The sequence below is a fragment of the Lissotriton helveticus genome, chromosome 9 (assembly GCF_964261635.1).
Source record: "Lissotriton helveticus chromosome 9, aLisHel1.1, whole genome shotgun sequence".
NCBI lineage: Eukaryota > Metazoa > Chordata > Amphibia > Caudata > Salamandridae > Lissotriton > Lissotriton helveticus.
Genome location: NC_136070.1, coordinates 1,158,384,973 through 1,158,401,194, shown reverse-complemented (window position 1 = coordinate 1,158,401,194; position 16,222 = coordinate 1,158,384,973). Strand labels below are relative to the sequence as shown.

At 42.6% G+C, this 16,222-nt stretch overlaps 1 protein-coding gene across 1 annotated transcript in view; it reads right to left on the bottom strand.

The window, feature by feature from the left end:
- Positions 1-15,986, bottom strand: part of SUSD3 (sushi domain containing 3) — a 295,748-nt gene extending 279,762 nt beyond the window's left edge. The window contains exon 1 of the mRNA XM_078662411.1: positions 15,479-15,986. Within this exon, the coding sequence (XP_078518537.1) occupies positions 15,479-15,563 (85 nt within the window). The 5' untranslated portion in view covers positions 15,564-15,986. The remainder of the gene's footprint in view (positions 1-15,478) is intronic.
- Between the last annotated feature and the right edge of the window lie 236 nt (positions 15,987-16,222).

Here is a 16,222-nt window from a genome sequence, read left to right as displayed (position 1 = left end):
CTAAAATGCGCAGTGAAAAAAGAAATGCAGGGTCATAAGCACACAATGGCAACATGGAGGAAAGCAGTGGAGAAGCTGACGTGTTTGACAGCATTTCCTGTATGATCTCGATGGAAAAGAACAAAAAATGTATTGCAATGGTCCTGCTACTGGCAAAAAGAGAGATATTACTGAACTGGGGCAATGGGACCCATCCCTCTTGCAAAGCTTGGCTAAACAGAATGACATATTGCAATATAACAAGCAAAGTGTATGCCAAGCTGGAGTCACCCACGTCAAGACCCAAGGATATCCGGCAACCTCTCAGTGACTACTTACTGCCTTCAGACTAAGACGCCCAGAGTGCTAACTCTGAATCGCCTCTATCTGAACACTCCCCGAGACCCGCTGTCTAGGGCCCACTTCGTAGTATGGGTCCTACTATGATTCCGCTGTAATGCAACCAGTCACCCTACCCATGATCGCTTTGAAATGTGCATGCATGTACCACCCATAATTTAAGCAATCTCTTCCGTTTATAAATTGCTGTAATACTAATTGTAATGTGTTTTGCAGAAAATGAATAATAATTTTTTTTTTAAGGTGTAATCTGCTGAGGAAAGAACTTTGGGCTACATGTACGACAGAGACATTTTGAAAGTTCCTAATTTTGATTCGCAATTAGGACTCTTTAGCAGTCGCAAACGGCCAGATTCATCGTTTGCAACCAATGAAACATATGGCCCTTTATCCCTAGATAAGGTCACAAGAAGCACTAATTCTAGCTTGTGAAAAGAGTCAGAGTTGACTGAAGGTTCCAAAATGTTGCACAAGTTGTGTGGAGAGATTTGGTATACAGAGGACTACAGGGTTCTGGAGGAGAATTACTTCTAACATGCCTGGAAGGTAGGGAGATAGTGCTATAGTGGAAACCGGTAAGAAGCTCAAAGAATCCCAGTCAAATGGTGTTCTTAAATTATCTTCTTGTTGGTTCCAAGGAGAAAACAGCATAGCAAACTTTGCACCACTGAACTGGTGCCATGGGAACCAGTTCTGGAGGAAGTAATCTGTAACTTCCTGCAGAGGCATGAGCGTGCCAGGCCCTATGAGTAATACCCATGCATGGTCATGCCCTGTGCACAGTTCCCAAATATAATGTTCCTGTATGTCATTGCCAAGGGTCATGTTTTATGTGCTGTACATTTGCCAGCACATCTCACAGTATAGCCATTAGTAGCAATGATTAGTAGCACTGCCGTCTTTATCTGCAGGGCATGATCTAAGGGTTTTTTTCTGCCGGTAGTGGCATTTCTTTTGACCCTGCCTTTTCTGTATAACACATGCCCACATTACCTTCAAAGCACGATGTGTGACTATGATATATAGGCAATGGGCACACAGTGTACGTGTGTTGTCATTCTTTGTTCCCAGTACTCATTTGCAGTTCATTTTGGTCAAATGTTTATAAATGTCTACAGAACCAAACCGAGGTTGTGATGTTCAGGAAGGAAGTCTTTTACAAATGCCATAAATGTAAAGAAGCGACCTAAAATGTGCATGACCTTGCCATGGGATCAGAGAACTGCAGTTTGAGGTTTGCTGATCCAGCATCAAAAATGAGTTTTTTACAAAATGAAAGGGAACTTGTTTGCATTCCTTCATGGCTACGCCCTGGTTGTTCTAAGAGTGGGGTGTGATCACTCGGCTGTCTCTAGGCACAACAGCATGTCTATGATGCATGAGTCAGGGGATTCAGCTTGCCAGTCAAGAAAGAAAGTGCCAGGGAAGGAGAAATTGGTTTGCCACCCATAGTGTCCTAGGAGGCTGTAAGTCTTGAAACACCATGTAAAATGATGTACACGGAGGGGTCAAAAACATGCTGCTGCCCCTCCCTAGACTGCTCACTCCATTTTGGGGAACAGAACGATTTCCAGACTTGGCTCAATAGATGATTTGGGCTTCTTCTGCAGCAGATGACCCCCCCCCCCCACACACACACACACACACCTTTCCTTCTAAACAACAGAATAGTGATGGGGTAAGCTTAAAAATGAAGGCGGCTCCTTCCTTCTCCATGGGAAAGGGAGGAGATTAGCATGAATGGGTTTGTCAGATAATACGTTGCCTGGGATACTGCAATGTCACTCCAAGGTCAAACCTAAGACATCTCAGTCATTGGTTAATTTTATCTTTAAAAACCCTCTTCCCAGAGAAGTGTAGGACAAATTCAGATGGAGAACTTTGCAAAGAATTGTGGAAAAGGGAAATAAAGCCTGCAAGTGTCAGTAAAGTATAAAATATTCCTGTCTAAGAACATGGATGTTTATTTGGAAAAAAGTGTAAAGGTTGAAGGTGCACTTGGCCATCTCTCTTCGATCTAAGAGCATTGATCCGACCACGGCCAGGCTGCCAGGAGAGAGTGTTCAAACCTGAATGAGCAGTGCTCTTCTAGCTAGACTATTACATTTTGTGCCAAGTCAACCAAGAAATGCCAATTTTCTAGTCTGTGTCAAACCGGGAAGCACAGTCAATTCAGGTGAGAGAAAGAGAACTGGAAACAGAAAGAGAGTGCGAGAGAAAGAGAGAACCGAGAAAAGAAAGAGGGCTCTAACTCCACCACCAGTAAAGCAGTCTCATGTCTGAGCTGAATGTGTTTGATGTGTTGTTTGATTGACACTCTTAATAAAATAACCCAGGTCTCTCAAAAATGAAAGTTTATATCAACTACGGTGTCACTGTTCCCAATCTCTCTTCCTGTCGCTGGGTATTTTGCTTTCTAATATAGGGGAAAGGAGAGTAAAAGCGAGGGTTATAATAAAAACAAGAACTGGCAAAAACAACAGGTCTGGCTTTAATGTGCCAACTCACATATAAACAAGTATTCAGAAATGCTGCTTACATGTGTAGCATGCACACATGCTGTTAACCAGATTAAATCGTGAAAGTGAATGAAGGAGGCTCTGAATTCTGGAAACAGAGAATGTGTCAGAATATTGGGGGAAGGCTCACACTGCTGGAATCGTGTGGTCCTAGAAGGCACTTCTGGGAGTAAGCATACCCTGTTGTAATCTTACAGTACTGATAGAAAACTGCCGGGGGCGGAGGGGGTGGGGAGTCCACACTTTTAAGAAACGGGTGACTTGGCAGGAAGCTTCTTCTGATAACTCTCTACCCTGGAGTCTTTCGTCACAGACCAGGCACTGCGAGTGAAGATAACACTGCTGGAACTGCAAGTCACTAGTGTGAGAACTCGACAGCTGCTACTACTATACCACTGCTCGGGCTCTACTCAACTAGTAAGGCACACTGCAGAAGAAAATGTATACTGCTGGTTTCTATGGCACACACACACACACACACACATTCAAAAACTGCATCTTCACTTTCCACAATCACACAATTTATATAAACACAATTGTCATACATAAAAGATTTGCACAAAACATTTGTACAAGCACATGCACACAATATGCATTTTACACCATTTAAGAGGTTGCCACCCCCCCTCCCCCAACACACACACACTGGTGAGAGGTTTTTGAAACGTGATTACAGCTGTTGACTTTACAAACATATATATTATGTAGAAATGGACCCCGACACTTTGGTTTTTGCTATTCTTGGATTTTGTTTTATTTGAACAAAAAATGCTTAATCGTTTTTAAGAATTAGTTCTCTTAAAAATGGATAGTTTGGGAAATCTTAGCAGTCACTGTTTCACAAATGGTCTGCTTTACTCGTTTTTGTTAATGAGTACTGGGAAGATGGGAGAAGAAGCAGCCAGTTCCACTTATCACTGTCCCATAGCATAGACAACATTTATTTTACATACAAATATCCATAGGGGCATTAAAACATATCTCTATTTCTGTAGAATTCTCAGGGCCATCATGATCCTGTCTCCTCTTACAGCTGTTTACTTGATGGTGTCACTATTGACAGGGATCTGCTGAGCTCCCAAGCTGTAATCTTCCTGACTTGCATTGAAACTCTGCGCTGGGTCAAAGTATGGATTTAATTATTGTATTTATATTTTGCTTAAATGATCTATCATGATTTATACACAGGCTGGTGGTCTCTTTGTAGGCTTGTAATGGGAAGCAGAGGGACTTACATGGAGGCCAGGGTGGGGACATGAAACCTTCAATTGAAGTCAGATAGTTTTGTTAATTCACTCCCAAAGGGCAGTCAGGTTGATGTAATCTAGGGGGTGCACAGACATAATATCGACTCCAAAATATCGTCTGGACAGAATATCGAGTTTTAAATATCGTTTGGAGAAAATATCGACTAGACAGAATATCGACAGCCAAAATATCGTTTTTAAGGTAAGTGAAGTAATATCGACTGTAAATAATATAGACAGTGAAAATATCCAAGTATATAATCTAGATAGTAAAAAATATAGTTTTTTAAATAATATTTAATTATTTATAGTGTGTTTATGTTATAATATGTGTGAAAAGTGTCAATTTATTTTATTTTTTTTTTTAATTAATTATTTTTTTAATTATTGTGTAATTTAATTCTGTAGCGGGTTGTGGGTTTATAGGGGAATAGGGTGGGAAGTAATTTAATTATAATTAATTAAATATGTAAATTTATTAATTGGTAGTAATAATTAATTAATTGGTAATTAAATAATATATGTTAATTATTTAAAATTTAATTGGTAATTCATTTTATTTAATTGATTAATTGCTAATTATGTCAATTAAAATAATTTATTTTCTCTAGCGGGTTGTGGGTTTATAGGGGAATAGGGTGAGAAGTAATTTAATTATAATTAATTAAATATGTAAATTTATTAATTGGTAGTAATAATTAATTAATTGGTAATTAAATAATATATGTTAATTATTTAAAATTTAATTGGTAATTAATTTTATTTAATTGATTAATTGCTAATTATGTCAATTAAAATAATGTATTTTCTCTAGCGGGTTGTGGGTTTATAGGGGAATAGGGTGGGAAGTAATTTAATTATAATTAATTAAATATGTTAATTTAATAATTGGTAGTAATATTTAATTAATTGTTAATTAAAAAATGTTTGTTAATTAATTAAAATGTAATTGGTAATTAATTTTATTTAATTGATTAATTGCTAATTATGTTAAATGAAAGGGGTATTTTTAGGGTTCAGGGTCAGTTTTTAGTTTTTGGGTAAAGGGGTATTTTTAGGGTTCAGGGTCAGTTTTCAGTTTTTGGGTAAAGGGGTATTTTTAGGGTTCAGGGTCAGTTTTCAGTTTTTGGGTAAAGGGGTATTTTTAGGGTTCAGGGTCAGTTTTTAGTTTTTGGGTAAAGGGGTATTTTTAGGGTTCAGGGTCAGTTTTCAGTTTTTGGGTAAAGGGGTATTTTTTGGGTTCAGGGTCAGTTTTTAGTTTTTGGGTAAAGGGGTATTTTTAGGGTTCAGGGTCAGTTTTCAGTTTTTGGGTAAAGGGGTATTTTTAGGGTTCAGGGTCAGTTTTCAGTTTTTGGGTAAAGGGGTATTTTTAGGGTTCAGGGTCAGTTTTCAGTTTTTGGGTCAAGGGGTATTTTTAGGGTTCAGGGTCAGTTTTCAGTTTTTGGGTAAAGGGGTATTTTTAGGGTTCAGGGTCAGTTTTCAGTTTTTGGGTAAAGGGTTATTTTTAGGGTTCAGGGTCAGTTTTTAGTTTTTGGGTAAAGGGGTATTTTTAGGGTTCAGGGTCAGTTTTGGGTTTTTGGGGTACATATACAATATTGCCTATTATTTAATTAAATGTTGTTACTATATATATATGTTTTAAGAAATATGATTAAAAATATATATATTTTTTTACTTTCATTAAATATTTAATTATTAAAAGTTATTTTAAGTATTGTTAATTATATTTTAGTAATTAATTTTTTATATTAATGTTATTAAACATTGTTTTTAGTAAAGTCGATATTTTTTACAACGATATTTTTGTAAACGATATTTTGTAGTCGATATTTTTGTACTTACCTGTTTGTACATACAAACTCGATATTTTTGTAGTAGATATTTTCACCTCGATATTTTGGGTACTCGATATTGTGGTAGTCGATATTCTTTCAGTGATCCAATCTAGGGATCAGTCAGACCAGATATATATTCTAACCTTTCCTGAGTCTCAGGAAGTCTGAGTTGTGGTGGAGGGTGGTTGGGCTAAGTTTCATAATTTTGAGGCATGTGCTTAGCACCCCTTCAAATAATCAAGGCAACGCCATTGCGAACTGACATGTTCTATCATTAACATAAGTCATGATTCTATGATAAACAATAGTCATTCTTCCTCACTGTCAAAATACTTTGCCTAAGGAAAAGGTCAATCTTCTGTGGTAATGTACTTACACATGATTTTGTAGGGCTGAAACAAGAAAAGAGGGGGTGATCCAAGTATATCTTTCTCCAGAGTTGGTTTAATAACAATGCAAAACGGTATGGTCCACAATACTAGTGGATGCATCAGTACTGCATAAACCTTCTGCATACAGATTCGAGTATTCAGCAATGGAATATAATATTTACACATTGCCATGCTGTAGTCCGTTAATATAGAGTGCTTCGGCACTCAGGTACCAGAGCCAGTATCACTATATTGGACCAGAGTGGACTCCCTGCATCCCTTACAAAGGACCTGTGACTACCTCAAATTTCTCTATGTCATTTGTATCCACAAATAGTATCTGCCTTGCGTTTTGCTGTGCAGGTTTTTGCAGAACAGGTCCTCAAACACAGGTAACAAGAAGAAAAGGCGCTCAGTGTCTTTTGAAGCCAGAAAGAGAGAGGCAACTGGTTTTAGCAATGGAAGGAAATACACAGGGATTCCACTGAGGAGCAATCCGATCAATTAATCACTTCTTATTGTTAGGTGGTGCTTAATTCATAAAAAACATCACTGCAGGGGCTCAAAGGTTTCTTAGAAGCCTGTCGGTAGCACTGCCGCACCCAGGGATGCCAAAAAAGAAGTGTTGATTCCATCTCATGCCTCTTTCTACCACCTGCCTACACTTTATTCTGGGAAACAGCCTTTTACAACGCAGGCTTAAGCATGCGTGACATTTCCCCACAAGCAGAACACCGCTTGCCTTAACCACCCTTATGCCTTAACCACAGATATGCCTGGTTCAGGTAGTCGGTGTTCTAGCTGTTTGAGTTGATGGGCGGCGAGAGGAACCAGAAGGGTTGCGTCAAGAAGAAGGACCGGGATGCGGCTTGGTAAGTTGGGCTGGGGCCGGGTGGAGGTGGGGGTAGGTTTTAGGGGTGGCGAGTGGTTTTAGGGCTCAAGTCGGGGGGCTGGGGTCAGGTTAGTTTTTAACCCCTTTCGCACTGGCCGAATTTTCGCGCTGTGCGAGCGAAATGAAGAGTGGGCGGGGTTCGGATGGCCCCCGGCCGTCCTCCGCACACGCCCACCGTGACGTGTGACGGCCGTGGGCCGTCTGCGGCACGCCAGGGTTTAAGGGCAGAGGATGAATTTTAGGACTCAGAGTGGGGGGAAGGAGCAATTTTAAGGGCTGGGAGCAGTTTTTAGGGCTCAGGGTGGGGGTGCTGGGGTGGGGGTTGTTTCTTAGGAATAGGGGGCTGGGTTTTTGGGCTCTAGGTAGCGGTTCAGGGTAACTAATAGGGCTGGGACGGTTTGATTACAACTCTGGGGGTCAGAATTTTAGAGTTCATGGCAGGGGGGCTGGGGTGGGCTCTTTACCAATCATGCCTTTACAATGAAATTTGCTGTAAAGGCATGCATGGTAATGATACGGTTGTTATCAAGGCCACGTGGTTAAGGCAAGTGTGGTTGAGGCATGTGTGGTTGTGCCATCCATCCCTTCATGTCGCTTCCTGTCACTCTTACAGGTTCATTTATGTACATCCCTGCTTTCTTCCTTCGTCACGGTTTTCCTATCTTTCTCTTGCATCTATTTTTGGCTTTTGCTCTCTTTAGCTCTCTTGGTCAAATTGTGATGAGGTAAAATAAGCTCATTCAACAAAAATGAGTGCTAGTACCCACAACTGCAATCAGCTGCACACATTAAGCATTGGTGCAATAGAACAAATCTGGCATACTCTGGGAAACTCCCAGAATTTATTTGGCACCCTTTTAAAACCCTGAGAAAAAAAACACTTTTTTACAGCCTTAGCGGGATCTCACTATATACTTCCCTCCCTTAAACCGAATAGTTTTGTTGACCAGATCTGAGAGGCTGTTAGAGGTTATCTTATGAATGAATCTGGGCAACTGCGTTACTTTAATGACCATGCACACAATCTACAATTTATATATATGATGGTTTTCCTTTAAGATGACCACCTCCCACCAGGTCATTACAAACACTGTTTCCTCTTCAAGGCTTTCGTTTGACAATTTAATAGATTCTGAGTGTTGCAGACTTTTTTTTGCTTCGATTGAACTAATTACTTAGACAGTGGATGCACTAACCGGGGACGGCAATTGAGTTGATGTTTTTTTTTTATTTTTCATGAATCTTACCTGAAGCCAAGCTGTCAAATATTTTCCCACAAGACATTAAAAAATAGGAAGTATTGGTAGAATGTAGACATTTTACACATCATGACCCTTATTAAGTGTCAATACTCTTCTTCAAAAAGGACTAAGTTTTACCAGGGCCGGACTGGGAACCAAAACCGGCCCTGGCAAAGTGCTCGGCCGGCCCCTTGGGGGGGTCCGAGCTCTGTTTTTGGCCGATTTTGTTACAGGGCAGTTTTTTGCAGCAGCGCTGCAAAATCGACCCTGTAACAAAAACGGCCCCCAGGGGCCCAAAACCGGCCCCCACCCTTGCGGCGCACCGGGGAATTGCCTGAGGTTTACTCTCCCAGATGTTTATGCCTTCTGAGAATAGAAGGCGCAGAAGAATAAAAAGAAGTCTGGGTTGAGAGAACCGTTTTTATACCCACCCACTGAGACATATTTAGGTGGCTCCCAATAGAAGCATCAGTAGTAAATAACTCTGTGGTGGATGACACCCACACATTCATTTATGAGCACATGAACTAGTACTCCTCTCATACTATTTCACTTCCCCTTGAATGCTTTTGTGATTTGGCCCCAAACAACTAAAATGAGAATATTAGGGAATATTCATACCTTATCAGTACAAACAGAAGGGACTGTGAATGCTTTGCAATTTTACTAATAGGAATTTGAACATTGTGGGACCAATTCATGAAGCCTTTATGAGTGATTGAAGGAGCATGCTGTAGGTCTATCAGCCAGATTCATCAAGCCAAAATCGGCTCGCAAAGGGCCAGATTCTGAGAATCTGGCCCTTTGCGAGCGCTATGTTTGCATTTGGGATTCATCATCCCAAATGCAAAAATCGCAATTCTAGAAATCGCTAAATTGCGAATAATTGCATTTAAGGAATCTCAATTTGAGATTCCTTATATGCAATTCATGAACCATTTTAAAATTGCGAATTAGCAATCTGGGGCCGCTAATTACCGCGAAGTCTAACTACGTGGTTAATAGCAAAAACTTAAAAAAATGCACTTTAATTCATTTTTCTAAGTTGTATGTTACACACACACATGTGCTTTGGACATGTGTGTGCGCAACACCAGTGTACATTACCATTTCAGGGGTGCTACAGGGTGTCCTTTGGACACCCTGGCACCCTTGAAATCGCTTCCTTATTTGCGATTCGCTAATTGCTAATCGCAAATAAGGAATGACTCCCCATTCATTCCTATGGGCCTTTAAGCCCATAGGAATGAATGGGAAAGCCATTCCTTATTTCTGATTAGCAATTAGCAAATCGCAAATAAGGAAGCAGTAGAAATCACAATAAATATTGCGATTTCTACATGCATCCCGTTTTGCTAGTCTTTAATAGCGATTCCTTAAAAATCGCTATTAAGGGCTCGCAAAACAGGACTTTGATGAATCTGGGGGTATGTCACATGCTCATATAAGCTTTTTGGTGAATTGGCCCTCAGTGAAGAAGATGTTCTGCATGGAAAAGGTGGAATATGGATGGTGTTTATATCCATTCCAATGCACCATGCAGCAGAATGAATGTTATCGATGAAAAGTGTACTGGTAATCAGTTGTCCGCTGATGGGAAAAGCCCACACTAGAAGAGCCTCTGAGCAATGAAAGCACTCCTTGATGATGATAAGGTATCTGTTGGGTCAGGCTAAGTTCTGCGACAAAGAGCTGGACATGTGAACACACTTTATGGAGTGGGAGGAAGACTTAAAGTTATGGACTCAGGAAAAAACCCACATCAGTGCTTCATTAGCCCTGACAATACTCACAGTGAATTAAAATCAAGCAGCAATAATTTTAGTTGGAACGTATTTATGAAATAGTCCATAGCAACTATACAAACTGTGAATTCATATCTGGATCTAAATAATGTGGATGACAAATTCTCCTAGCAATCTTCAAATTTCCCACATCTCCCAAGCTAACAAACATTCAAACTTTGGAGTGAATAACAAATTTAATGGGGCTACAGCAGTTTATGCAGCTGCTGTAGGCATGCTAGTTAATCCTTCAACTGTTAGGCACTGGCCATGTGGATCAGATGGTGTGCAGAAAGATCACTGGCGCTCACTCGCATAAGGGTGTGGAATGGCAGGTGCCTCTGTGTGGGCTTAGATAAGCACAGTGGTGGCTCCTCCGCTAAGGAGGAGGAGCGTCACCCCACTGCTTTGCAACAGTGTAGTAAAGGAAAAATAAAATGATAATACCTTGATGTTATTATCTTTTTATTTTGTCCTGCTGCTGCAACTTTGTGGGTGGGACAGGCTCCTCTGGTCTCAGAGCAGGGAGAGGAGTGGTGAGTGCACATGATTTTTTGGCAGGCTGTCTCGGGCAGACCAAACAGTCATGCGCTCTTTGCATGGTCTCCACCCAGGCTGTATTGCAGTGTGGACGGAAAACATGCCCAGGCTCCCACTGCCTGTCTGAATGCCGAACCACGGTGCTCAGACCAATCACAAAGCTGCATTGCAGTGTTGTGATTGACTTAGGCGAGCCTGAGTGTGTTTCTTGTTCCGGCATGAGCGAGGGACTACGAAGGAGAGACGTGGCGAGTAAGCTGCCAGAAGGTACGTTTTTTCTTTTTTTAAACACTACCTCCCCCCTCCCCCTGCCAAGCCACCCCCAATCCTTGACAGCTGCTACTGGATAAGCTTTCTCTGTTTCCGGCACCATCAAGCAATGAAGCAGTAGCCTGAGAAGGACCGTGGCCTGAGGAGTGAAATCCCAACACCATGTCTTTCCTCTCCTAAAAGTCTCCAAGAATGCCCTAGGATCCATGTCAGAGGACTTCTAAATGCCCTCCTTTTCTTAGAGTGACAGTCAATAAAGTCCAGTGAGCCTCTGAATGTAGGGGCAGCTTTATCAAATGGAGCTTATCAAAAAGTGTCAACCTCTTAACTGGCCTGTGACTGTAATGTCATGCACATCATAAGACCGTAGGAACCAGTGGTTACCTCATGCCTGCCCTCTCTTCATAACCAAGATATTTCTTCTGTCTTATAACAAGTGCTAACTGAGGTTTACCAACACAAGCTAGCCTTGAACCAGGAACTAAAATGGTGGAGCCACACAATAGAGTGTTGCAACTGGTACCAGAGGTATCCATGCACAAGTGGACAATCGGACCTCACCCTCCCTCCAAATCTAGTGTGACGTGCTGTGGAAGTTTCATAATTCTACAGGGTGTACCCTCAACCACTTTGGCCTGTCCAGGACCAGCAGCAATTACTTTTGGTTCCTTTGGGTTCAGAATTCACACCCTCCTTCCCATTTAAGAATAACAACTGAAACGTTGGCACCTGCCAAATACTTTTGAAGAAATCAGGTATGGCACTGGAAATGGCAGGATGTACTATACCATGCAATGCTTAGTGTGATCCAGAAAGCGCCGAGTAAAGGTGGAGTAGATGTGCCAAGTTGCAGGCTGATGTGGTGCTCGCACACTTTCCTGCAGCTCAGCCGTTAAACCTGACATATTTGGAGTGTTTTTTCCCCAAATCATTTTGCCTTCACTTCTCCTGTTTTGCTGAATTTGTTTTTGTTGGCTTTAGGACTCACTACTGACCAGTTCCAAAGTGCTTGTGCTCTCTCCTTAAACATGGTAAGAGTGGCTTACACACAATTAGCACATTTATTTACTTATAATTCCCTAGCAAAGTGGTACTATATGTTCCCAAGCCCTGTAAATTAAATGCAGCAATTATTGTGCCACTCATTTAAATTGCTGTTTAAAAAAATGTCTCAGGCCTGCCATTGCATCCTGTGTGTGCAGTTTTAAACTGCCATTTTGACCTGGCAAAATAAACATTTTGCCAGGCCTAAACCTTCCTTTTTAATGGATATAAGTCACCCGTAGTGTAGGCCCTAAACAGCCCAGAGGGCATGGTGCATTGTATTTAAAAAGAATTGGACATATACTTTTCCGTTTTACATGTCCTGGTGGTGATCAACGTTCAAATTAGTTTTTCACTATTAAAACGTCTACTTCTCCCATAGGATAACATTAAGGCTACCTTATTAAATTTAAAAAGTGATAACTTTTGTGTGGGAGCAGGTAGGAATGTCATGTTTTGTGTCTGAGGAATTGTAATTTAAAACTCTCTTTACTGTTAACGTCAGATTTTAAGTCACAAATATGAAATTGCTCATTTTAGGAAGATAATGTTTACTTGTCCTAACCATTTGGTGCCTGCAGCCTGTTTCTGGGTTACCTGACTATGTGCAGTAGGCAGTTGACCTTTGAGTGTTCCACCAAGACAGAATTACAATGGAGGGCCTGGATGTTGGCAGAATGGGTCATCGTGACTTGGTGTGGGGCTGTCACACTTGCCCTTCAAAGACACTGCCTCAGCTCACTCACAAAGAACTTCACCCTAGCCTATTGTCTCAGGGACGACCGGCAATCTTGAATCTGCACTTTGCACAACAGTATCGACAGCCTGCGGTGACCGCAAATGTGAAACACCAACAACAACCATCTAATACGCCCCACAGGATCTTTGCACTACAGCATATACCGTCGACGACGCCCTGCATGCTCTTCATGCTATAGAGATAACCATTGTCGATGCTCTCCCTGCTTCTCACGGCCCCTTCCTCAGTAAACTGGACTCTTTGCACCGTACTTTGAGAAAGTGACTTTTTCAGCGGGACTAACCTTGTCCCTTTATCCAGCCTGAACATGTGACTTTCATTGTGCTTTTAGGTGCTATACGTACCTTAAATATTTTAAATTGCATAACTCCGGTTCTACTGTTTGGATTTTTATCATTTTGGTGTCAATTTATTAAATGTTACTCGGTTTTTCTAAATATTTGTGGGATTTACCTTATGTTGTATTTTCACTTTATTGATGTTTGACTGCTGCATAAATACTTTAGATTGCCTCTAAATTAAGCCTGAGTTCATTTGGCCAAACTACCAGTGGGTTAAGCACGGGCTCATTTTGTGACTTTTTGTGATTCACCCTAACAGGGATTGCGGCTGCTGCTTGAGAACGACTCAAACCTTCCCCAACAGCAACCCAATCGCTCACATCAACTTTCAGTGATGTTGCATGGCAGGTCCTTCTCCCCCTCCTCCCCCCACCTCCCATGACTGGAGCCGTCATGTTAGTTTGTACCTATTCTTAAAAGGTGAGTGGGGTGCTGCAATGGCTAACCTATGAGGGTGCACTTTAAACATAAGACCATTAGAGCAAGACAAACCTCTCTCAAAAATGTTAAACAACCACAGACACGTAATGTTATGTTTGAGGGTCAACTGTGTAGTGTAGCTGACATGCTTTAACAATGACGATTCTTGGTAGGTGTATTACACCTCGTTTTCCCGCAAACTATACATTTCCGAAACTTTATTTGTTCCTTGATATTTGGTGTAATCCCCCAAAAGAGTCTACAAGCGGCATGCAGGTGAGTAGATAATTGCAGGGACTATACAGTTTCCAATGGAATTATAATGAGTGCTTCCCGCCCTCAAGACCCCTCTTCTGCTTTTCAGTGAACGGTTCATGGAGGGTGCCAGTTATAGCTATTAAATACCTTTGCATGGAGGCACTGTGCAAAAAATGCATATATTAAATCAAAAGCAATGGAACACGGTGTGACCCTTCACAGTTCTTATGGAAACCACAATGACAATGTAGATCCCTTGGTGCCCTAGGGTTTACTCTGGCAGAGCCGCACAGGTTGTTAAAATAGAAGGGGGTGGACAAAGGCCGAGCAGTTTCCTCTCTTGGACACATGGGCCGCCTCAGCAACAGTTTCGATGCTGACTGGCATCAGAATTGTATATAAATCACATTTATTGCGTATGCGCCGCGCTTGGCGCCGATAGACTCACTCCGCCTGGTAGTGCCTCTCTGCCCCTTCCTTTCCTTCTTCCCTACGAGACTTTTTTCCTGGAATCGCTGCGCTTTCCCACCCTAACGTGGTATTTAATTTGCTGTGCGGTACATGATATGCACGAGGCCTGTTGCAGCCGTCCACGCCGGTTTCTTACACTACTAGGCGGATGCAGAATTATGAGGCATACCCTCCCTACTCAAGCATCGCCCGCTACACTTCCTTCCTGCGAGCACGAGTTCAACATTGAGAAAGACCGCGATGTGGACATCTCCGGTATCTCAGACACATTTACCTGAAACAACACTTTTACGTAGATCATTTGTAATATCTGAACTTGCTTTCCTACTTAAGGTTACTCATCGCCTCAACGAACCCAGCATCAGCTCCCAGTGGGAGGGGAGGTGCCGGGAGGGGGAGGTGGTTGGTACTCGAATCGTCCTGTGAAACATGCTTCTGGATGATATATATTCTGGATGACATATATCCTGTGATTGGGAAGATGTCAAGAAACAAAATGACAGACAGACTGACAGACAGATAGACAGACAGATATTTAGATAATACAGACAGACAGACAGACAGGTAGATAGCTAAACAGATAGCTAGCTAGCTAGATAGATAGATAGATAGATAGATAGATAGATAGATAGATAGATAGATAGAGAGAGAGAGAGAGAGAGAGAGAGAGAGAGAGAGAGAGAGAGAGAGAGAGAGAGAGAGAGAGATAGGTAGGTAGGTAGGTAGGTAGGTAGGTAGGTAGATCCCTTTACATTAGCTTACAATGGGCTCATGTTTCAAGTTCTATATAAATTTTTTTATTTTTTTAAAGTGTATTCACAAATATTATGATTAGTGACGATCTGTGCACTGGCTGTATGTTGCATTATATTTAGACATATTCATTGACCTCTGTGGAATGCTAACTAATTGAGATACGATGTAAAACAAGCACATACACATGACAGCATATTTGCTTTTGCCTCCTCCCGCCTTCTTCTCCACCCTACCATCAGGCAAGCCCCACAATAACAAAAATATATATATATATATAAAGAACAAAATCACAAATCTCGAATGCCTGTTAGAGCAGCTGGGCTCGCGAAGCACCACTGAATGAAAAAGCAGCCGGACCATCAGGACACGAAAGATCTGCGCCGTCCTTACCTGCGCGGCTGTGGACATCACCCCCCGTGTCCGCCACCAGGACTGTCCTTGAAATGTCGGCCACGGAAGCCGTGGCCGTTTGCATAGTTGCCCGTGTTCTCTGCGCCCGTGAGGTGCCTGGCACAGCAGCAGCTGCTGGAGAGGGCGGCCGCTTGAGCAGGTGAGGCGGAGACCCCGAGGCCGGCTGTCCGCGCCGGGCAACACTTCTGCCGCCCGCCTGGCTTGGCAGGACCCTCAGCCCTCCTCGGCACTCTACCGAGCCATCCTCAGCCCTCTCTCCCCCCAGCAGGGGCGTGCGTCCCCGGAGCCCGCCCGCCTATCGCATGGCTCGGGTGTGAAGCGGTCACAAGTTCCCGGGGAGTGAGATGTCTGCTGTCAGCCGCGGCCGGCAGTGCGCGCGGGCGGGGGTGCAGGGCCGACGGTGATGTCTGGTGCGAGGTGCAGGTGGGCGTGTGGGGTGAGCACAGAGCTGCAAAGCTGCTCCCGCCGCCTGTCAGGAAGGACTGTCTTTCGCAGCTTTACTCTCACAGCTCAACCCTTCCCCCCCCCCATCTCTCGGGGGTTTGGCTAGAACAAGCCCGCCCTTCCCCCACCCAGTTTCTCTCACAAGTGTCGGAAAGTTGCACTATAACTGTTCTCTCACTTCTGCATTCCTTTTCCGAGAGAGGAGCTCATTCGAGCGTCTCACCTGCTGCTGTTCGGTGCCCTCGCTGCACCACTCAACAGCTGCTGTGCGCCAGCTTT